The sequence below is a fragment of the Staurois parvus genome, unplaced genomic scaffold (assembly GCF_062004578.1).
Source record: "Staurois parvus isolate SC_StPar_1 unplaced genomic scaffold, SC_StPar_1.0 ptg000291l, whole genome shotgun sequence".
NCBI classification, from domain to species: Eukaryota; Metazoa; Chordata; class Amphibia; order Anura; family Ranidae; genus Staurois; species Staurois parvus.
In genome coordinates this window covers 6,732,442-6,756,140 of record NW_028318087.1, presented here as the reverse complement: position 1 = coordinate 6,756,140, position 23,699 = coordinate 6,732,442, and the positions used below count along the sequence as shown (strand labels likewise).

Here is a 23,699-nt window from a genome sequence, read left to right as displayed (position 1 = left end):
AGATCATTCAGAACTCATTCACAGGTGCATTTCATCTGTTGACCTCCTTCTGACTTGCATTTGACCTACTTTAATGCAGGTTTTGCATTCGAATTTGTTTGAAACAAAGAGCTGATTGTTATGTAAGGTTTGATTTTTAAACATCTTTATTGCTTCCTTAACAAAAATAGAAGTGTTGAGTTGTATAAAACAAATCTGAGTATTCTATTGCAGGTGTTAAAACATGACACATTTTAATTATATTTGTACTGCTTCTCTGTCTTCAGTGTGCCTAAAACAGTTCCATAATTTGTCTTTTTAACTACTTGCCTACCGGGCCAATTCTGACACTTCTCACATATATGTAAAAATCTAAAATATTTTGTTAGAAAATTACTTAGAATCCCCAATTATATATATATATATATATATATATATATATATATATATTTTTTTTAGTAGAAGCCCTAGAGAATAAACTGATGAGTGTTGCAATTGTTTATCACACAGTATTTGCACAGTGGTTTTTCAAATGCAATTTTTGGAAAAAAATATATTTTAATGAGTTTTATTGCATACAAACACAATACAATACCCCATTGTTTGGCTAAAATAGAAAAGATGATGTTACACTGAGTAAATAGATACTTAACATGTCATGCTTTAAAATTGCGTACGCCTGTGGAACTGTGCCAAATTACGGTACTTAAAACTCTCCACTGGTGACATTTTAAATGCCATTACAGGTTACCAGGTTGGAGTTACACAGGAGGTCTGGTACTAGAAGTGTTGCTCTTGCCTTGAAGTTCACGATGATACCGTTTGCTTATGCATGCGGCACTTACTTAGGCATTCACTTTTGCACAAAAGCATGGGGAGAGGGTGCTTTAATTTTTTAAAATGTATTTATTTTATTTAAAACTTTTTTTCTCTATACTTTCTTTTTTTTCATATTAACTTTATTGCTATTACAAGTGATGAACAACATCACTTGTAATAGAATGAGCTGTAACAGGTCCTCTTTATGGGGAGATCTGGGGTCTATCTGGGGAGCCCCCAGATCTCTTCTCTGGCCTCCAATGCAGCCCATCAGACACAAATGGGTCTTATCATCTGTTTTCCTTGTTGCCAATGGCCAGGTAAACAAAAAGCCCAATTGGGGTCACAAAGAGGGAGGAACAATGGCAGTTCCTCTGTGTGTGTGTAGTGCAGCCGGTCAGCTGTGGTCGGTTGGAAATGGGGGAGGTCTGGGAAAGGCAGTGGCAGCAATGGGAGTGGGGGGACCCCCTTCCACAGAAGTGATTGAGTAGATGTTCAGCCACTCAAATCCATTCTGATTAAAAACCCATTGCCAGCTGTAAATTTTGATACCAGGATGATGCCTGCAGGTGCATGCATCATCGAGGTATAACCACTTCCCTCCCAGGACGTCATATGATGTCCACCCGGGGAAAGTGGTTAAATAACCTGCGTTCTAGGTAGAATGTTTATAAGACAAATTATGTTGTGTTATTCCTACATAATAAAAACAAAGTGGCATACTAGATAACCTTTTCTTTATACATATATTTAAGGTGCCATTGTATTATTATTATTAGTGACTTAGATCCACTATATGTTTTCATAAACATTGGAATAAGCTACAAGTCTACTTGCTGCAATTTTGATTCAAAACTTAATTATGAAAATTAGGCCACATCCCGGATTACCCCTAAGGGACCTGTGAATGACCAGGATTATATGATACAACGCGCTTTTTATTAGCGTATCTGGTGAGTGCGCATTTTGTATATTTATTGGCACACCCACCTAAGGAGAATAAGCACCTGGGATTTTACTGAAGTCACTTGGAGATCAGATCTGATTTTAAGAATTTATTGACTTTATGATCCTCACGCATTTCATGGTTTTGCGTTTATTGTGGACACTTGCACCTTTATTTATGTTTATATTTGTCAGACCATAATGAGCTTACAATTACTGTACAAGTATATTATATGAGCAAAACGCATTTATCACATACGTGCATTTATATCATTCGGATTGGTTATTCCTGCACATTGTCTTAGCGTGCACCAATATATATTTTTTAGTATTATACAATTTTTTTTATTCATAGCTATTCATTTTGTACTTTTGATCTCTTTGATTGTGATCACATGGTATGGGGGCCAATCAGAGCAGACCTATAATATGATAGCTGTAACCAATCACAGCTATCACAATAGTATACGTCACATGAATGGATGCCATTCACAAAAATGATTACTTAACAGTGATCAGATCATGGCTAGAAAAAAATCCTGATCACCTCCCCAGAGCAGTACAGTGTCACTGTGGTAACACCTTACTGCTCTAATTATAGTATGTAAAAAAAATCGAAAAAAAAAATCATTCAATCATCAATCAATTATATCATTCGGATTGGTTATTCCTACACATTGTCTTAGCGCTGCACCAATATATATTTTTTAGATTACTTTGAAGGCATATGGTTTACCCTTTAGTGTGTTCAGCTGCTTTTATTTTATTATTAGCACTCGCTTAACTTTCCACTATTTCAGCATTGTATACTGCTGTGATTGCTGTGATTGGTCACCGGGGCTGGCCTTGTAAAACGATCTGTCTTCCACTGTGTCCAGTGGACACAGTGAGTTGACAGATCACGCCACTGCATGCCCTCTAGGGTTTGCATGAGTGGGAGGACTTCATATGATGTCCTCCCAGGATAATAGTGCTCCCACCTGGCCATCATTTTACAATTGGGTATGGAGACCTCAAAAGCCACATAAATGATCCCTACAAATGAATTTGGAAACTTTAAGCAAACCAGTTATAAGAAAAATTATGGGGGATGACCTGAACTGAAACTAGCAATCAAATCAGGAGCACTCAACAGCTCCTCTGTGCATGCTAGTTCTAGGTCAGTGACCTAAAATATTGACTCAAATGGGCCAGTAACACAGCCTCCATATTTCATCCATATTTCCTTGTGATCCATTTGCTAGAACTTCCACATTAAGGACAAACACATGGGTGAGTTAAATCTCAGTGATTTATCCTTTTGTTCATAACCAACTAATTTCCAAAATAAGTTAGTCAAAAAGCTTTATCACAAAGTAGTAAGTTCATAACACAATAAATGGAAACCCTTTAAAAGATTCAGTATTGTTAAAGAAAATAATCTGAATGTTTTTTACATGTTTCTCACAAATAATTTAATCTTTAAACAGCATTTGTAAATAATATTTATATGGTGACATTCATTACTCTGTAGTTAATTGTAATCGATTTCATATTTGTGTGCATGCAGCAATACTATATTGGGGGATATGCTGTAGGTTTGAATTATGACTTACTGGAATCTTGTCATTCTCATCTTCCCTGACAGCACAGTCTAGCACTCAGAAGCAGACACTGGAGACAGTTCTCTTTCACAGCTGTCAGTAATGACAGTTTCTTGTCTGACATTTGAATGACTTGTGAAAAGCAATGATACGAACATCATTGGCTAGGACAAATAATCCCTTCGGGATTAATGTGAGCTTTGGGTACTATGGATTATTGTTGACCCAAAGAGTATCTGTCACACACTGCCCATAGGTCCTCAGCTTACAACCTGGGTGACAAAGTAATTCAAGTACTGGACTGCATCATACATTTGTTAAAAGCTACATGGCTTACTGGCCAGTATATTTTTGCCTATGTAATTATTTTAGATTTGCTGATAACATGTACCAAATAGCATTTAGAAGGGCAATACAATACAGCCTGATTTTCTAACTCTCAGTCTGATTTGTGCTGTGCAAGGCCAAAATAATATCCAAATGGACTTTAGTGGTATGTGCATTTATGAGGTCGGGTTTCATGGCGCAGGAATGTTTGTCAGCAATTAAACTAACAGCCACCTGAAAAACAAAGTTCATACCAGAAAAATTATTTTTCAATTCTGAAAATCTTAAATAAATTTTTTCCAAATGTGCCTGTAACTTCAGTCTAGTTCCTAATCATTTAGCTAACACAACCCCTAAACACATCACTAAAATGAACCTAATACATAACATTCAGGTGCAGAACGGTCTATGGAGCTGCAGGCCCTTTCAGGCTCTGCAATACCTGTATCTGAGGAAATTGTGTTGTGAAGCTGGGAGGTAGATGATGTAAAGAACTGACCGCTAAACCTTTAGCAGCAATAATCTCCTGAGCATAAGTGTGATGGCCTGATGGGGTTTATATGGTACTCCACTCTAGGAATGGAGGTGTCCTGTAGCTACTAAAAAAAAAAACAAAAGAGGGCACACCAGCCTAGTGCATTAAACCACAAATTTATTAGAAATTCAATGTAAATTCTACTCACAAAGCATAGGAACAAAAATTGCTCATCAAGCCACTTTTCCATAACTCAGTACTTCTAGACCCAACAGTCTTCAGAACATGGGGGGGCCCTCACCGGGGTCCCTGCAGGCTGACGCATTTCAGGGCTCTGAAGAAGAAGGAAATTACTTTGAAAAGTGTCAGCTGCTGGGACCCTGGTGAGTGTCCCTCCATGTTCTTGGAGACTAGAAGTACTGAGTACAGACAAGAGGCTTGATGAGCGATTTTATTCCTATGCTTATGAGTAGAATTTACATCGCATTTCTAATACATTTTTGGGTTAATGCACTAGGCTAGTGTGCCCTCTTCTGTTTCATTTTATTTTAGTTGCTAAACCTTTAGGCCTGGTTCATACATATGTGTTTTTCAGTACATTTTCTGTTTTGCAGAAACACACTACAGTCAATTTAACATGGTTTCCTATGTTCAAGAGGGACAAAAGGCACTATGTTTGCTAGCCATAGACTAAGTTTTGTGTTGCTGTATACTGTATATACTCCTGTGAGGGAAGAATTTCTGTTTTTTTGTGGAAGGGAAATACAACACTAGTATGCAGCTAAATCAAAATGATTATGCAAATGAGAAATCAATATAACTCTTCAAGTGTTGTCAGTCCTGGTATCTGCTTGCTGATCAAATGATTTTAATGATATAAAATAATGGTACATGCATCATTTACAGTCATTTGAACTATATAGTTAATAAATGGAGTATTAAATATCTGCAAATGCAAGCATGGTACAACTACAACAGACTAAGACGGGGGTAAGCAACCCATCAATCATGATCTACCTGTTGATTGCTGCCTTCTGACAGGGAGATCATGATCCTTACATGCTTCCAGCTCCTGACCGTGCCTGCCACCTCTTAGATCAGATTGGCAATCTACATGTAAAGCTGAGCTGAAGGAAGTATTAGGTAAGGGGCAGGGCTGGGCAGGAATGGGAGAAACGGTGTCTGTGTTAAGACAGTCACAGGAGAGTCTGGTGGGGCACATGCTGCAATACAGGCATTGAAGGCTAGATATGGGTGAACAGGCAGATGGAAGTCGGTGCCAGTAGGCAGCAGACTGTAAAGACAGGTCCTCTGTATTATATAAGGTTGCTGCCTACAATGCAGATGTGTGTACCCTCTGGACCTCAACATTTATTTTGCATTACAGCGCAGTTGCCTGAGAGGAGGAAAAAGCTAATGGCTGGGGCTGTATATACAAATAGGCAGCTGCTTGCTGCTTATTACACACCACTGACCGCTGCACTATGCGTTATGTACATCTGACTTCTACTTACATTCCAGTGACCCTTTGCTCTGTGTTACTACTTACATCTAAACTCTTATCCCTGTGCTCTGCCCTACAAACTGCTGACTCCTGTACTCTGCCCTACAAACTAATGGCTCCTGTACACTGTCCTAGAGACTCCTGTACTCTGCCCTACTTCCTGCTGGCCCCTATACATTGCCCTACATACTACTGACTCCTGTACACTGCCGTACTACTGACCTCCGTACACTGCCTCACCTACTACTGACCTCCGTATACAGTATTACATACTACTGACCTCAGTACACTGCTCTGCAACCTACTGACTTCCACACACTGCCCTACATATTACTGACCTCTGTACACTGCCCTGCATTCTACTGACCTCTGTACACTGCCCTGCATTCTACTGACCTCTGTACACTGCCCTGCATTCTACTGACCTCTGTACACTGCCCTGCATTCTACTGACCTCTGTACACTGCCCTGCATTCTACTGACCTCTGTACACTGCCCTGCATTCTACTGACCTCTGTACACTGCCCTGCATTCTACTGACCTCTGTACACTGTCCTGCATTCTACTGACCTCTGTACACTGTCCTGCATTCTACTGACCTCTGTACACTGTCCTGCATTCTACTGACCTAGATACACTGCCCTACATACTACTGACCTAGATACACTGCCCTACATACTACTGACCTAGGTACACTGTCCTACATACTACTGACCTCTGTACACTGCCCTACATACTAATGACCTCCATACACTGCCCTACATACTTCTGTACACTTAAGGAAGCAGAGGGGTGCCAGACTAAGTGCAGCATTAATAGTGGAAATTATTAAGAAAATACAATTGGCAACTCACTGAAAAGTAGACAAAGACAGGCATGTCATTGTTATATCCGGATATCCTAGGGGTGGTCAATATCAGGAGGTCTGTGCATAGCAGAGTTGTGGAGCAGGAAGAGCATCTTTGTGCAGCCGACCGCCGCATTAACCAGTGTGGAACGCAAGATGTTCCCAGACCGGACGTGATGTCAGCAAGGAACTTGATGACGTAAATTGGCGGTAACGCATTTGTAAGCTTCCTCTGCTTCTTCAGACCACCAGAGGTCTGAAGAAGTGGAAGCTTCAAAACACGTTACTGCCCAAAGCTGTAGTTTTTGACTGTCATGTAATGGCTTCTGCCTACAAATGATGACTGCATTTATCAAACTCAAACTGGCTAGAAGTGCATATTTTAGAAATTTTACAACTTAATGTAGGCAATCTGTAAGCACCAACCACAGCTGCTTTGTGCTGGGAGTATGCTCACTTGGCTTTCCTACCACTGTGACCACACTGACATGGACAGTTCCTGTCAATTGAAAGCCAGTAGGATGGGCCTCTGATCACTGTGACAGCCAATCCCAGCAATCACATCATTAGGGAGCCTGCCTACTGACCTCCAGCTTTAAGATTCTCTTAAAGGGCTGAATCCTGGCAGACTGGGTTTAAGGATTATCAAACCTGCTACATATAAGCTAGCATATTAATTAGATACAAACATATTGGACTATTATTTGGTGCTAAATGTTTTGAAGTTCTGAAAATGATGAGCCAATTGTCAGCTAGAGTTGGAAGCAATGGGAAAACAGCAATGTATTATACAATATTCCTGTGGGCAGTTTACACTGCATTACGTTACTGAATCTGACCATATTTATGCATAAAATCCAGCTTTAAAATTATTCTGAAGGCTTAATAAAAAAAAACAAAAAAACCAAAACATGGAAAAAAACCCCAAACAAAACTATACTTGTGTGCTCTGTGCAGCGGGGACCTGAGAAGAGGAGAGGATCCTCCTCTTCTCAGGTCCCCCGCCAGCACTCCTGGCCCCTCTGCCCTGCTGGGTGCCCCAACAGCTAGCAGCTTGCTATGGGGGCACCCGAGCATGTGCACTCCCCAGCCTCTGCTCTGTGTGTCCAGTCACACATGGAGCCACGGCTCTGCCCCACCCCTCTCTCTTCTTACTGGCTGTGATTGACAGCAGTGGGAGGCAATTGCTCTCACTGCTGTCTCAGCCAATGAGGAGAGGGAGTCCTGGGATAGCTGAGACTCCAGTGCACACCACTGGATAGAGAGGGGGCTTAGGTGAGTATTAGGAGGGGCTGCTGCACACAGAAGGTTTTTTACCTTCATGCATAGAATGCATGGAGATAAAAGAACCTTGAGCCTTTACAACCACATTAAGGGTGACTCTGAACTTTCAAAATGCTAGATACCTAGCTATCTTGCTGATCCTCTGGTTTCAATATTTTTTAAGTTGCTGACCTGCAACAAAAATGCAGATTAGCATTTCTGAGTCAGTGATTTAAAAATAAGTACAGAAACAAGAAATAGCCAGGCATCTAGTATTTTTTTGGTACCATTTTCCATTAATGCTAAACTATTCACAATAAACCACAAACAAATATGTCCAGATGTTTGGTCATTGTCAAATTTTCTTTCAGTGATCACTTGCTTAATATTGGGTAGCAACAGATCCAGAATTTGCTTTTGAGACAAATACGAGTCTGGACCTTTATAAGTCTAAAAGAATAAAATCAGTAACACTGTGCGTATTTTCCCATACACATGGCAGTAACAGTAAAGTTTACTACCGGTCAGACTGATGTGAGGTTGACAAAAGCTATATTTGTTGGCCTCAAGAAAAAGTCCATTGTGACGTCCAAACAACACACAAATACTATTTCAGGCATCTATGTTGATCCTTCTGTTGCAAACATATCACTTCTAAAACTCTACCCGCCACTTCAGAATGCTTTATTTTCCCTTCCCACCTTGCCTATAATCTTGTATTTGTTTCACCTTTGTGTCCACACCTTCCCCCTCTCATTTCTAAACTGTCTCCATCCATTCCCTTCGCTGTCTTGCTGCAGTTCCCTTCAGACAATCAGTGAATGCAGGCTCCCACTTTGAACATACCACCTCATCATGCAAACTGACACAGCCATGCTTTTCAAAAACCCGCAGCCAATCTGTTAATCATTACTTATTTACAAATGCCTCCGGGCCTGGAGGGGCCTATAAGGAGCGTGCACGATACCCCAGTCAGCTTCATTTTCCCTGCAAGTGAAATAACTTAAATAAATAAATAAGTGTTAGGAATACATAAAATAAATAAATAAGAAAAAAGGAAACACTCCCCTAAGGCAACCTAAACCCATCACTTTCCATTGCACATAAAATGTACTGGATAACACTAAAGTATTTAATATATATATGGTATAATATACCTACAGGAATGGCCTTTTGTGCAGAGCATGGCTGTCTGGTATCTGATAATTTGATGTTTTGCTAAAGGCAACAGCAAAAGAAAAAAAAATGCACCTAGTGTAGTGAACTGTCAGTGGAATTCTCTAGGGCCTGTAGGGTAAAGATGTACCCTAAAGCATCAGAATCTTGACATGGCTTTGAAGCACATGAAAACTGTGTAAATAACTCCCTGGAATTATTATCACTCAAGATCAAAGGAAGGAGAGAGATTTAACAAAACTAGAAAAGGGGGTGAGCCATTTCAGCTCCACGAGGCCAGTTAGTGTTTGCAGTTTTTCTTCTGCTTTTATTATTTTAGCAATGTGAAAGCCAGAACTACAGGAAAAAAAACACTTTCTTTTATACAAGCACTGTCAGTTCTGCTTCAGGCTTAGTAGTCTAATATTTCTGGATTTCTAACCAGACATCATTTTGATACTTGGATATACCAATTAAATCATGATGTAGTAGTTTAGATTTAATGTACACTGCAGCTTAATATAAATTAGTACAACTGTAGTAGCAGTACAAATTACGTAAAATACCAAAAGTCTGGTTGTGCATTTTTCAGTTTTTTGGTTTTTTTTTTATTAAACTGTTCATAGTTTTCCTAAGCAAAGCCTTGGATTGCTTTCTGCTATCCACATTTTAATTGGTTTCAGCATGTCCTACTGTAGAGTTTGTGTTTATTCAAAGCCCTGGTTTAGTATCTATTAGTCAAGTTACAGCAAATGTTCCAAACTTCGAGCTTGGATACAATCATCACAGAACAGTTTGGATGTCAAAAGAAGCTTGGGTTTTTTTTTCTATAAATGCAGTACTGTTTATCTGCAAGTTCTATTTGAATCTGTAATGCACAGTTCCTGTCCCATAGACAGCTACTAACAAAGTTTTGAATCTCCTAATTATTGTACTGTCACATCATGCCTGCATTATGTAACTACAGAAAATCTCAGATGAACAGCTTGCATATTATTACTTTTTCTCTCTCTCCTTTCACCGTCCAAATCAATTAATGAAGATTCGATTCCAATCGACAGCATAAAAGGCAAGGTAATTCTCAGGTTCAGCTTAGATTGTAGTAATACATTCAACACAGTCCCAATGAACAGATAGTTGTTCTCGCAGGCACTGCTTCAAAGAGAGACTAGCCTTAGGCTAGCATATCACGGGAGCTGGCTGATTGGTTCATGTTATCATTAGTGCCACCGCTCGTTTGCAGTTACACAGAAACAGGACGAGGCGAGAATGCTCCCACTTTACAGCAGACGTATTTTTCAAACGCCTTTTCAAATTGTTTTCCATGACAGAAATTGTTTTTTTAGCTCTGTCATTACCTGCTGATATGCTGACAGAATAAATACTCATGCTTTAAAAAGCCATCTAACAACCCTGCAGGTTTTTTTCACCCGTCCTCATTTTTTTCCTTTAGCTGCAACATTTATTTAGAAACAGTAAAATAGAGATGAGGGTTTAAACACATACTGACACATAGCCTGCTGCTTGGTGGAAGAAAGAAAGTGTATCCAAGGGTAAAGGCAGGCCTTTAAAGCCATTCATCTCAGTACATAAAGTTAAGGTCTCAATGCATCAAGATTGAGCTAAACGCTGCAGCACCTTGGACAGCTGTCAGGATATGTCAAAGCACACAGCTGCAGTACTTCGGACAACTCTCTAAGACCAAACAGCATCCACACAGGAGTTTAGTACAGAGTACCAGTTTATAGCTTTCAACATAATAGAAAGGATAAAAGATGCATGTATCTTCTCTGTGAAGCAGAGGCATGTTTTCTTTACTAGACTGGCACCTTGACTGCTAGAATACCAGTGTCTTAAAGTGGACCTGTCATGATAGAAATACAGGCGTTGCCATTACTGATGTATTTTAGAAGTTGCTAGATTGTTTACGAGTATGCTAACTTAGCGAGCCACTGATCTGGAACAGTTAAGCAGCCAGAGAAGTCAGAATGAGAACGTCAGCCAGTATACCTAACAACGTACAAAAGAAGTTGGCAAGGTTACCATGCTACTCTATTTCTATCATGACAGGCTTCACAATGACAATACCCATTTGCAAGAGTAATGACACACATCAGAAGTAGTCACCCCTTGGGAGTTTTCACATTTGTCATAGAAGACTGGATCACAATGGATTTATTTCTTTTCCACTGATCAGCAGAAATGTACTTTTTAATATCAAAGCAAAAACAGATCTTTGCAAAGTGATTCAACCTTTTTGTGACCAGATGTCTGGACCACATTTTGCAACATCAGATTATAGATTATAAGCTAACAAATGTATACACACACAAAAGAATATATACACAGTCATGGCCAAAGATATTGGTGCCCCTGCATTTCTGTCAGACAATGCACCACTTCGCCCGGAAAATTGTTTAGGCATTCTCATGTTTATTTCTTTTGTTTGTATTGGTATGACAATCAATTTAATATTTGTTAGCACACCCCTTGGAAAATAAAAACTGAAATCAATGAGTTTATTACATCTCTCTACTGGAATTTTGGAGCACTCTTCTTTTGCTAACTGCTCCAGGTCTCTCAGATTGAAAGGGTTACTTTTCCCAACTGCTGTTTTGGGATCTCTCCACAGATGCTCTATGGGATTAAGATCTGGACTAATTGCTGGCCAGTTCAGTACTCTCCAGCGCTTTGTCTTTAACCATTTCTCGGTGCTTTTTGATGTGTGCTTTGGGTCACTGTCTTGACCCATGACCTCTGATGGAGACCCAACTTTCATACACTGGGCTCTACATTGTACGCCAGAAATTCTTTGGTAGTCTTCAGATTTCAGAATGCCATGCACATGGTCAAGTTTTGGCAAACACCAATCTGGCTTTTCTATGTTTCTGTGTCAGCAGTGGGGTCCTCCTGTGTCTTCTACCATACCGTACCTTTCCATTCAGATTGCGACATATAGTGTGAGCTGACACAGTTGTACCCTGTGCCTGAAGGTCAGCTTAAATTTCGAAGATTTCCTTTGTTGCAATCTTTGATCAAGTTTTTTCTCTTTCGTCCACATCCAGAGAGATTAGCTACAGTGCCATGGGTTGTAAACTTGACAATGTTGCGCACAGTGAACACAAGAACATTAAGATCTTTTACTTGATACAGGTGAGTTTAATTATAAATTACAGGAGCATCACAAACTTGGAATGCAATTATTTCTTTCAATTTTGAGAAGGTGTCAATAATTTTGTCCAGTCCATTCTTGGGGTTTTGCATGGAATGTGTCAGATTTGAATTTTTCTTTATCCAATTTTTTGTGGCATATTAATACAAACAAAATATATAAGCATGAGAATGCCTAACCATTTGTAATTGCAACAATTGTCTGGGCGAAGTGGTGCATTATCTGACAGTAATGCAGGGGTGCCAATATTGCGTCAATGGATGCAAATTGAACTGCAAAGAATAGCATGCAATTTGAACAGGAATGCGGTACGATTCCTGTCCAAATCACATGCGACTTCCCCACTGTTCCTGTGAGAACCCAAGCTTGTCATAGCCTGAGTTCACACAGAAGCGGTGCGGGAAGCCTCCCTGCATCAGACCCATGCTATCAAAGCACAGAGACGCCGATCATCGCGGGAGGCTGCATTCTCCCTTCCGTGTATTCTCTGGTGGAGATCTCTTTGTGAAGGGGTGGCTGGAACACGAGCCTGGGATGTTCTCTCCGAGTTTCATCCTTGCAAGGAGAGGTCTTTGAAATCCCCCCTGGCTTTCTCTCCTTTGAGTGCAGGGATGACAGTATGGGCTAGACGACTTTTGATTGGTCAGCACATAAAAACAGAAAGCAACGATTTGCAGATCTCATAAACTCATATTTTATTCACAATAAAAAATAGGAAACATATCAAATGTTTAAACTGAGAAAATGTACCATTTTAAGAAAGAAAAAAAAGGCATTTTGAAATTGATGGCAGCAACACGTCTCAAAAATCCTCTTTACAAAACTGCTACTACAACTGAGCCATTTCAGTTGCTTTAAGCATGTTAGCTCTCACCAGCATACCAACACAGCAACCCTGAATTTTGTGGAGTAGGGCTTGAGAAGTAGAGGAACACTACAGACATTATGAGGATGATTATATTGGCAAAAAGGAATTAAAAAGCCACTAAAACCATCATAAAGCATTGTTTACCATATACATAACAAATAAATATTTTGTGCTCATCATGAGATCCTGAATTGTTGAAGTTCATTGTGGAATAGAGGATTCAGAGACAACGGAGTTATACTGCAGCCTACAGGAGGACTTGAACACTGGAAAACACACAGCTTGTAGTCTTTTATAACCCCACCCAATCCCAGCCTGGATCAGTTTTGTAAGAAGCAGTACTAAGAGTAAGAGCATAAACATTAAATACCTTTCTCATTCATTGGGGGAACCCACAGAATTAAAAAAAACTGGGATGTCCAAAAGAAGTTCAATTGAAGGGTGAGCAGCACAGCAAAAACAAATTGTGGAAACAATGTAGCGCTACTCGCTTATATTCAAATAAACATGTGAACAAAATAAAACACCTAATAAATATCAAATAAATAAACAAAATTAGTGTCCACTAAAGTGAAATCATGCACATAATACACACATGCGAATGAATCTAGATTCCTATAGTGGAAACTCAATCCTTTCAACTGAAAGACCATACGTGCTTTTTACAAGTGAATATATACATACATACATATTGGCCCAACGTAGTGACGCACTCCCGGCGTGGCGGCCATCTTGGTACACCTTTGTACACCCATGCATATTGCATCCAAAAGCGTGTGGTTGGAGCCCTGAATTCTACTGTTCTGATCATTTGATCTTGCTTGGAGAAGGAGCCATTATTGAAGTGCTGAAACCTGGGGGGAGACTCATATACAGTGGGAGCAGCCTTTTGGAGTGATACTTACCTGGAGGATCTGTGAGAGGAATCCTATTAAATGTTTTGACACGCAAGGGTCGAATCTTTAAGGTGTGATGCTGATTCAGCTGGTGTTCGGATGATCTTCTGCTCAACTATCAACCCACTTTTGTACACAAATATCAGCACAAGTGTTTTTTGTTCACCTGAGTGTAATCATCCTTATTTGGACTTTGTATACACGGAAATATATTTTGTTTGTGTGCAGGTGCACTTACTGAGTTCACATATATGCACATTTTGACTTATTCACTTTATGGGGTATGTCTAGGTACATATATATGTTAATGCACATTGTTTATGTATATATGTATATATTCACTTGTAAAAAGCACGTATGGTCTTTCAGTTGAAAGGATTGAGTTTCCACTATAGGAATCTAGATTCATTCACATGTATGTATTATGTGCATGATTTCACTTTAGTGGACACTAATTTTGTTTATTTATTTGATATTTATTTATTAGGGGTTTTATTTTGTTCACATGTTTATTTGAATATAAGCGAGTAGCGCTACATTGTTTCCACAATTTAATGCTGAAGATCATTGGCATATGATTTAATGTGAGCAGCTTCTCGGGATTATCTTTATTTATGTTTGGAGTTATCCTGAGCGCAGGAGGTTCACACCATTGTAGCACAGCAAAAAAAATGTCAACAGGCTCAGTATTAACATCATAAAAAAATGATGGCCCACCTGCAGTTAAAGGAGGTGTCTGAAGAACTTTATGCCTGAAACTGGCATCGGATGAGGCCTAAACATCCACCGAGTAAAACTTACAGAATTTGTGATCAAAAGACTAGGTGGTAAGCCTTGCAAATCTAGGAAGCAGTTGCCTAATGCCGAAAAGCTGAGGAAGCATAATACAATATAATAATATGGTACAATATGCTTTGACAGGAAATGGTGGAAGTCAATCCTTAAGACCAAAGACTTGAGCAATTATCTAACTTACTGAGTAATGGTGGAGAGAGGTTGGTTTCCCTTTGCAGGGACCTTCTGGAATGACAAAGAGAGAGTTGGTCTTTCTAATGGAAGCAGTGGCTGTGAGGTAGTCACAAGAAGCATGAACTGCAAGCAGATAATGAAGGAAATCCCCTTCTGATGTACTAGGGCAGCAATGGGCAAACTACGGCCCGCAGGCCGTATACGGCCCGGTGAACCTTTTAATCCGGCCCGCGGAGCTAGGCTCCCGCTAGGCTCCTCTCACAGTTCGCCCTGAAGACCGGTGTAGCATGAAAATCTGTCTCCTATGAGGATCTGTCCCCCTCGACGTATCTGCGCATGTGCCGGAGATCGCCGATCGGCTGCTAATGCCTGAAACTGGCACATGCGCAGATACGTCGAGGGGGACAGATCCTCATAGGAGACAGATTTTCATGCTACACCTGAACGGCGTGGGAACACGGCGAGAGGAACGCGCGGAGCAAAGGTAAGTGAATTGACACAGGGGGGACTTAATATGGGGGATGAATTACTATAGAGGGGATGAATTACTATAGGGGGGATGAATTACTATAGGGGGGATGAATTACTATGGGGGATGAATTACTATATGGGGGATGTATTACTATATGGGGGATGAATTACTATATGGGGGATGAATTACTATGGGGGATGAATTACTATATGGGGGATGTATTACTATATGGGGGATGTATTACTATATGGGGGATGAATTACTATATGGGGGATGAATTACTATGTGGGATGAATTACTATGTGGGATGAATTACTATATGGGGGATGAATTACTATATGGGGGATGAATTACTATATGGGGGATGAATTACTATAGGGGGGATGAATTACTATAGGGGGGATGAATTACTATGTGGGGGATGAATTACTATGTGGGGGATGAATTACTATATGGGGGATGAATTACTATATGGGGGATGAATTACTATATGGGGGATGAATTACTATTGGGGATGAATTACTATGGGGGATGAATTACTATGGGGGATGAATTACTATATGGGGGATGAATTACTATGGGGATGTATTACTATATGGGGGATGAATTACTATATGGGGGATGAATTACTATATGGGGGATGTATTACTATATGGGGGATGTATTACTATATGGGGGATGTATTACTATATGGGGGATGAATTACTATGGGGGATGAATTACTATGGGGGATGAATTACTATATGGGGGATGAATTACTATGTGGGATGTATTACTATATGGGGGATGAATTACTATATGGGGGATGAATTACTATGGGGGATGAATTACTATAGGGGGGATGAATTACTATGGGGGATGAATTACTTTATGGGGGATGAATTACTATATGGGGGATGAATTACTATATGGGGGATGAATTACTATGTGGGATGTATTACTATATGGGGGATGAATTACTATGTGGGATGTATTACTATATGGGGGATGAATTACTATATGGGGGATGAATTACTATAGGGGGGATGAATTACTATGGGGGATGAATTACTATATGGGGGATGAATTACTATGGGGGATGAATTACTATATGGGGGATGAATTACTATATGGGGGATGAATTACTATATGGGGGATGAATTACTATGGGGGATGAATTACTATATGGGGGATGAATTACTATATGGAGGATGAATTACTATGTGGGGGATGAATTACTATATGGGGGATGAATTACTATACGGGGGATGAATTACTATGGGGGGATGAATTACTATGGGGGGATGAATTACTATGGGGGATGAATTACTATGGGGGATGAATTACTATGGGGGATGAATTACTATGGGGGATGAATTACTATATGGGGGATGAATTACTATGGGGGATGAATTACTATGGGGGATGAATTACTATATGGGGGATGAATTACTATATGGGGGATGAATTACTATATGGGGGATGAATTACTATATGGGGGATGAATTACTATATGGGGGATTAATTACTATGGGGGAATATTACTATACTTACTATGGATGACACATACACATCATTCATCTACTCTTGGTCCGGGCCCCGGGTCCAATATATGAACCCATTGCGGCCCTCAAGTCAAAAAGTTTGCCCACCCCTGTACTAGGGCCTGGACAGAGGGGTGGAAGTACAATATCCTGGTTGTGGTGAGAGGCTGAAATGACCAGAGGCTCCATCGTCTTTATGTAAAACCAGAATGGGTTCTTTGCAGGATGAGGCTGCCAATGCAGACACGATTCTTGCAGAGGTGATAGTGACCTGCAAAGTAACCTTGTAATTGTGGAAAATGGCACATCATCAATAGGTTCAAAGGAAGGTTTCTGAAGTGCAAGTTTTTGAAAAACAAAATTCAAATCCCACAGAGTGACTGGAGAATTTAATCCCACAGAGTGATGGAACAATGTTCAGGGGGAGTCACCCTGTACGAAAGTCTTAATAAAAGAAAGGTAAGAAGTCTCTAGAACAAGCACAGGGATTCTACCCTTGACGATACTTAGGGCCAAATACTGATTGAGGCCTGATTGCAAGTCTGGATATGTCCCACAGAGTATTTCCAAAAATGAATGCTTATTTTCCAATGCCAAGCAAAGTATGCCTTCAATGAGCGTTGGTAGACTTTGCAGGAATATAATCTTCCTCTTTAACAGCTCTGCCATTAAAGTCAGCCAAGAGGTCCAAATCTGGCATCCCTCATCCTTACACAGGTCCTAAGACATTGTTGGCGTACAGCACATTCCCCTGGATCCAGCCTCTGTAGGCTGAGGAAGTCTGCCTGACAACTGTCTATCCATGGGATGTAAACAGTGGACAAGACTGGAATGTGAAATTTTGCACAATTCACCCAAAGCTCAAAAATGCTGATTGGAGACTACAACAATAAGGTCTCCATTACTCCTCCCCAGAATGTGAGACTGGCATCTACTGTCAGGATCCTCCAAGAGATCAGAAGTAATTATTTCCCCAACTACAAGGCTGGATTGTTGAGCCTACAGGCCACAGGCAACCAGTGCTTCTCTGATAGGTAAATTGGTTTGTCAAGAGACTGAACCGATTTGAGTGGAAGTGGGCAAATAGAACTGCCTCAAAGGAGGCTACCATCAGTCTCATGACTCTAATACAGAAGTTGGTGAACTAGACTAAACAGCATGAAAGTGTGAAATTTTTCTTTGTGAAGAAAAACTCTGGATTGAGTTGTGTTTAGGATCAGACCCAGATACTCCAAGCAATGAGTCAGCTCAAACACAGGCTTCTGACGATTCAGGATCCAACCAAATCATTTTAAAGATCTGAACTGTTTGCACCACAGTGTCAGTCAGGACTTGAGCCAACTGCTCCCCTAACAGGAGAATGTCCACATATCCAACAATGAGGATACCCTAGGAGCATAACAAGGCAAGAAGAGGTGCTGAAACCTTAGTCAACACAAGGGGTGCAAAAGATAGGCTGAAGGCAGTACCAAAAAAATGGTCGTGCAAAAACAAATACTGATGTGATTGAAAAATAGGGACGTGGAAGTATGTGTTCATAAAGTCTATAGAGGCCATAAAGTCTCCCTGATGGAGGGTGGCTATGAAAGACTGGGTGGACAACATGTGGAAATTTTGGGTCTGAGGGAAGACATTTAGGGATTTGAGATCCAAGATGGCGTGTATTCCTATTTTGGTTTGGGAATTTTGAATCAAGTGGTTAATTTTCATAGTTCAGGTTTCACAAATTGTATTCTAATGTTTTCACAAGATCTGAAAGGGCTGCATTGATATCTGCTAATCTTAGCAGTGACACTAAGATTGGAATGTCAAAAATCTGAAATTGAAGCTCCATACCACTGCTAAGAGGACCAGATAAAGCTTTATTCTATTAAAGGCCAAGAGTACAATTAAAGAAGTAGCCAATGTGTTTTGGGGGTCTAAGTGCCCCCTTCATCAGGGCCTGACTGGCAGCACAGTGGACAAACCAGAAGTGAACTGGACCTACTTTTATTTCCAAGTGTGAATTAAAAGCACAGCCTGGCTGCCAAACAAACTGCTGATTAGGCCTCTGCTTTTAATTCACACCAGAAAAAACACCACGGTAGGTCCCGTTCACTTCTGGTTTGTTCACTGTGTTGTCAGTCAAGCCCTGGTGAAGGAGGCACTTAGGCTCTCGAAAAAATGTTAACTACTTTTTGAATTGTACCCCTGACCTTTAATGGAATAAAGCTGTATCTGGTCCTCTTAGCAGTGGTGTGGCACTTCAATTTCAATTCTTTACTACAAGCCAAGGAGACTGTTGTGATCCTCTAGGGTGTAGAAGCTGCCCGCCCAGGAACCAGATCATTTACTCCAACATTAATACCTTAGGATAACAATATCAGTAAAAAAAACCTATGGGTCCAGTGCTACCTTTCCACTTTTCTCAACAGTGAAACACTAGTTTGTAGCCCCTGGAAACAATTTCCCATACCCAAGCATTTAAGACGGTGTCTGTCCAGATCTCTGCAAAGACTAACAGATGTACTCCTACTATGAAAAGTGGGGGCATCCTTTCCTGCTGAAGATATCTACAGGTTTGGGGGATTTAGGGGTCCATAGTCTGCTGCTAAACTGGGTTCCTGACAGGGGTTGATGTTTGGGAGTAATCAACACTTTTTTAGTCTAACAGGCACAGTAAGTATTCCCGGTTTGAATTCCAGTCTTCTGCTGGGGGAGATGAGTACCTTTACTCCCAGTGACTTTCATGTGGTCCTGCCCCCCCCCCCCCCCCCCGAGTTTCAGATTTGATATGTTGCACTGCAAGCAGGGATGAAGTTCAGAATCCAGGGTAAAACCTAGGGTACTCACGAACCAGCTGCTGGAAGCTGGAGGTGACCAGGTCAATGTAGGCTACAACAGGAACTAACCAATATGGAACCTTGTGTTTCTTGCAATAATGAGCAGTGGTGGGAAGGTGTTATCTCACATCAAATGGCAGGCACCGGAGCAATTCACCTAATGATGCAGCACTAAGTTCTTCAATATTTTAACTCTTTTTATTAAAAAAAGGGCACATTCCAGACAGGTTTGAACATTGTTCATTCCAGCAAGGTCCAGGTACAGCCTCAAAAGCAATTGCGGTGGATGCGCAGATCCAGATAGCTGCATAAAGAGAGCAGCTCAAGCAGCGCGTACAAAAACTCTTAATTAAAAAAAAAATCATGAAAAAATTACTAGCAAAAATGCTTAAATTTTTCTCAGTAGATAAAAGAAAAAGCTGCTAAGAAAGTGATTGCCATGATCAGCTACTCTCAGAGCTCCTGAGTACATTCTGCTCTGTGTACAAACTGTAGACTTGTATTGTGGTGAGAGAGTGAGATTTTGAACCATGCTCATTGCATGTGTTTAGTAACAGGGACAAAGTAAATGCTGAGGTTACAATTAACTACTCCCTCTTATACAAGTATATGAAACCAGGACTGCAGGTATACATATCTGGAAAAAGAGTAGCTAATTGACCTTTAGTCTGCTCATAAAAAGACAGATCTTTTGAGCATGGCTAATATGCTGACCTATGTTTGTCATACCAAGTAGTATTGACACTCTACCTATAATTTAGTTTTGAAACACTACACAGTACATGTGGAGGACCCTGAGAACTCCTGATGTGAGCAGGTGTATTCAAGCCTCTCCTCCCGGAGTCATGATGTTCAGAGGCAGAAGTTCAAGTAAGAAGTAACACAGTATAATGTGCTGAGATCATTATGCCACGCACCCTTTTAACATCAGATATTCTCTATTACGCGTCTCTTAGTAATTCTACCTATAACTTACTATTCAGCTTCAAATGGTAAAAAAAAACCCTAATCTGTAACAGTAGAACATATTTCTTCACATGCTGGAGAATGGTTAAAAAACTGATAGTTAGAACAGATATTGATTACTTATAAACTAAAGAAACATGCAATGCCTAATTTGTGAAAACTGGAAGAGAAAATTGAATCTATTGCCTATAGCAATAATCTAGACATATGGTTTGTTCAAGAAGGCTGTGCAAAGAGAAATTATTGAGTGCATTGCACAGTAACCAATCAGGTTTTCTTTTACTGTAGTCAGATCAGTTAAGAGACGATTTGTGATTGGTTGATATAGTTTACCGCAATCAGCACATAGGCATTGCACTTTACATTATGAAATAAATCGGAGTTACATGTGTTTCACTTTCACAGTGCACATTTGATAAAAACTAAAATAATTACACTGAATATATATCTTTGTTTCCTCCTTTATTTTGGTCTTCATAAATTGGAGCCAAGAAGCTTGGTTTACAGTATATGACAAGGTTTAGAAGGTTATCTAGTTGTGCTCTAGGACAGCAAACCGTTATTATTATACATGATTTATATAGCGCCAACAGTTTGCTCAGCGCTGTAGTTTTTTATGTTTACATAAACCTAGCCATACATATTTAAACTGTAAATATCCTTTACATCTACCAACAAAAATGTCCAGATTTGCAAGATACAACTAAATCTAAAGGAGATTGTATGGAAATTATGCAATCAGACTGTAGTACATGTGGCCAGTTTAAGGCACCACTCTACTAAAGAATAATAAGGGTACATTTTATTTTCAAGCTGAAATTTCTGGATTCGTGATAATTTTACACTCCAGTTGATTTTATACATCTGGCAAATCTTCCTAGTCCATGACTGTCTGAAAGTGTCTGGTGTGATACAAGCGGATTAGGGGGGAAAAAAAAAAACCCTCTTCTTTGGTATGGTAAGGTATGATCTCTAAAATGTGACATATCAGGTTAGTGTCTGATTACATTTACCCACTTTGAGGTGGGAGCACTAACTTTTCCCGGTTTCCCATCCCACATACTTTTTTCTGTTCTGTCCTCCACTCGTTTCTTGTCCCTATGTATTTTTCCTGAGCCTTTCTGCCACTTAATCTCCGTTTATCTCCAATTTTTCAGTCATTCCCTCTTCTCTACTTTTATTTAACTAGAAAATGCCTCCAGGGATTACACCTCTAGCTGATCTCACTAAATCCCTTAATAGGTTGGCTGTCTTAGCTAAACCCATGACACCTTTTTAGAATGCTGATGGTATAGCTAAAGTCACCATAGAATTTGTCAGGTCATTCTGGTCTGAAATTCCTGCCAATATTTTTTGCATTTTATATGCAGTCTCTATTTCACATTAATGTTTCTCAATCCAGACAATTATTATAATTTTGTGGTGCATTTCCTTCAGAAAACAAAGAACACAGTCTACCTGCTCATGCCTACAGGCTCAAGCCAGTGATTTGGGGACCCCTCTTTATGATGCCAGGTAATTATTCCCAAACACGTCCACTACAGGCTGCTTACTGCTTCTCCTTAATGGAAAGCCTTATTTACATGTCTGTACTGTGCACAGGGGCATAAAGGGAATAAGACACTTGTGTACAGGGGTGTTAGGGAGCACAATGTACAGTACAATGTGCCACAGTGTACAGAACCCACTAGAGGCAACATCCAGCCCTGCTCTTCTTTCAAGACTTGCCAAAAGCTCCCATTAATCTTGTGTTTTACATAAAGAACACTAATAACCATGACTTATTTAACTTCAACATGTGTTCCTGAATTGATATTTACTTCATCATTTACTTCAATTATCCACTTTTAAGTGTGGATTCACACATGTACAGTGCAAATTGGAGCTCCGTTTTCACAGCTAATTAACAAAGCAGTTGTTCAGCAGTTCAGGCCAGGTTTAGATCAGGCCAGGACTAGATCAGGTCCGGTTTAGATCAGGTCAGGATTTTATCCTTTTCACAACTGCTGACATGTGCGATTCAGAAGCATATCCATAGAAGTCAATGACCCTGAATTCACATCTGAGACAGACCTCACTGCTCAGAAAACTGACAGGACTTAATCTGCAGTCCCGTTGAACTGCACATATGTGACCAGGCCCAATAAAAAACAATGTTATTTTACATGTCATGCGAATTGGATGCAGTTCAAAATGCATACAATTCACATATATGTGAACAGGCTTTAAGTTTTAAAGTGTATAAAATGCATATGTGTTTATGTATTTACTAATTCATTATAAAACATGTTTTCAATTTTGGTAGACATCCTTTGATTAGTTTATGCCATTATCAATATTTTGCAAAGAGCTTTGGCCATCACATGAAAACTAGGAGTCTGTTATAGACAGTTATAGCATTGAAAATGTCAGTGTTGAACTCTTACCTCATTAGATTTGGAGAGGAGTTTGGAGAGTGTCGCATGCCTCCATTACGCTGCTTTTTCTTAGGTGATAATGCAGATGGTTGCTCATCTTCAACTGCAAACACAGGCAAAGCAGGCAAAGTGGTCAGGCAGGGGGGATTGGTTACTGTAGACAGAAAACAACAAGAAACTAACAGAAAAAGAACAGAGATGAAGGAATAACACACAAAACAGAACAAGCCAATCACTCACAGTTCTATCACAACTAGACTAAAAGGAGTAGGACAGAAGCTATTAGTTATTTTAGTTATTAATAGAATCAAATTAGAATGTAAAAATGAAAAAGGATCAGTCTAAGACACCGCAACTGCTGTTGTAACAGGTAGTCAGTCAGAATTCATGCACTACATACACTAAAGTGTTAAAGTTTGCCTGCCAGACGAAAAAGTGCAAGTCTATCTACAGTACATGGACTGCAATACTTCTCTGTAAAAAATTTGGAAAGCAAATAACCCCAATTAACTGTTTTAGTTGAGCACTGCACAGTACCACCAATTATTTGATGTACCAAGAAGATGCACAACAACCTGGTAAGTTCATTACACATTTTGTGAAATGAACCGGAAAACATTATTTCATCTTGAAGCTTAAATGTATATATAAAAAACCTGCAATACAACATTTTTAAAACAAATTACATATTCCAAAT

At 39.9% G+C, this 23,699-nt stretch overlaps 1 protein-coding gene across 18 annotated transcripts in view; it reads right to left on the bottom strand.

Annotated features, from left to right (window-relative positions):
* Nucleotides 1-23,699, bottom strand: part of KCNMA1 (potassium calcium-activated channel subfamily M alpha 1) — a 976,002-nt gene that overhangs the window by 136,013 nt on the left and 816,290 nt on the right. For 12 of the 18 annotated variants that reach the window (XM_089682563.1, XM_089682562.1, XM_089682564.1 and 9 more), the window contains one exon: nt 23,012-23,105. In XM_089682563.1, coding sequence (XP_089538689.1) covers nt 23,012-23,105 — 94 coding nt within the window. Of the gene's footprint in view, nt 1-23,011; nt 23,157-23,699 lie in introns of all 18 variants that reach the window. The other 6 variants (XM_089682551.1, XM_089682550.1, XM_089682560.1 and 3 more) reach the window with 1 other exon arrangement.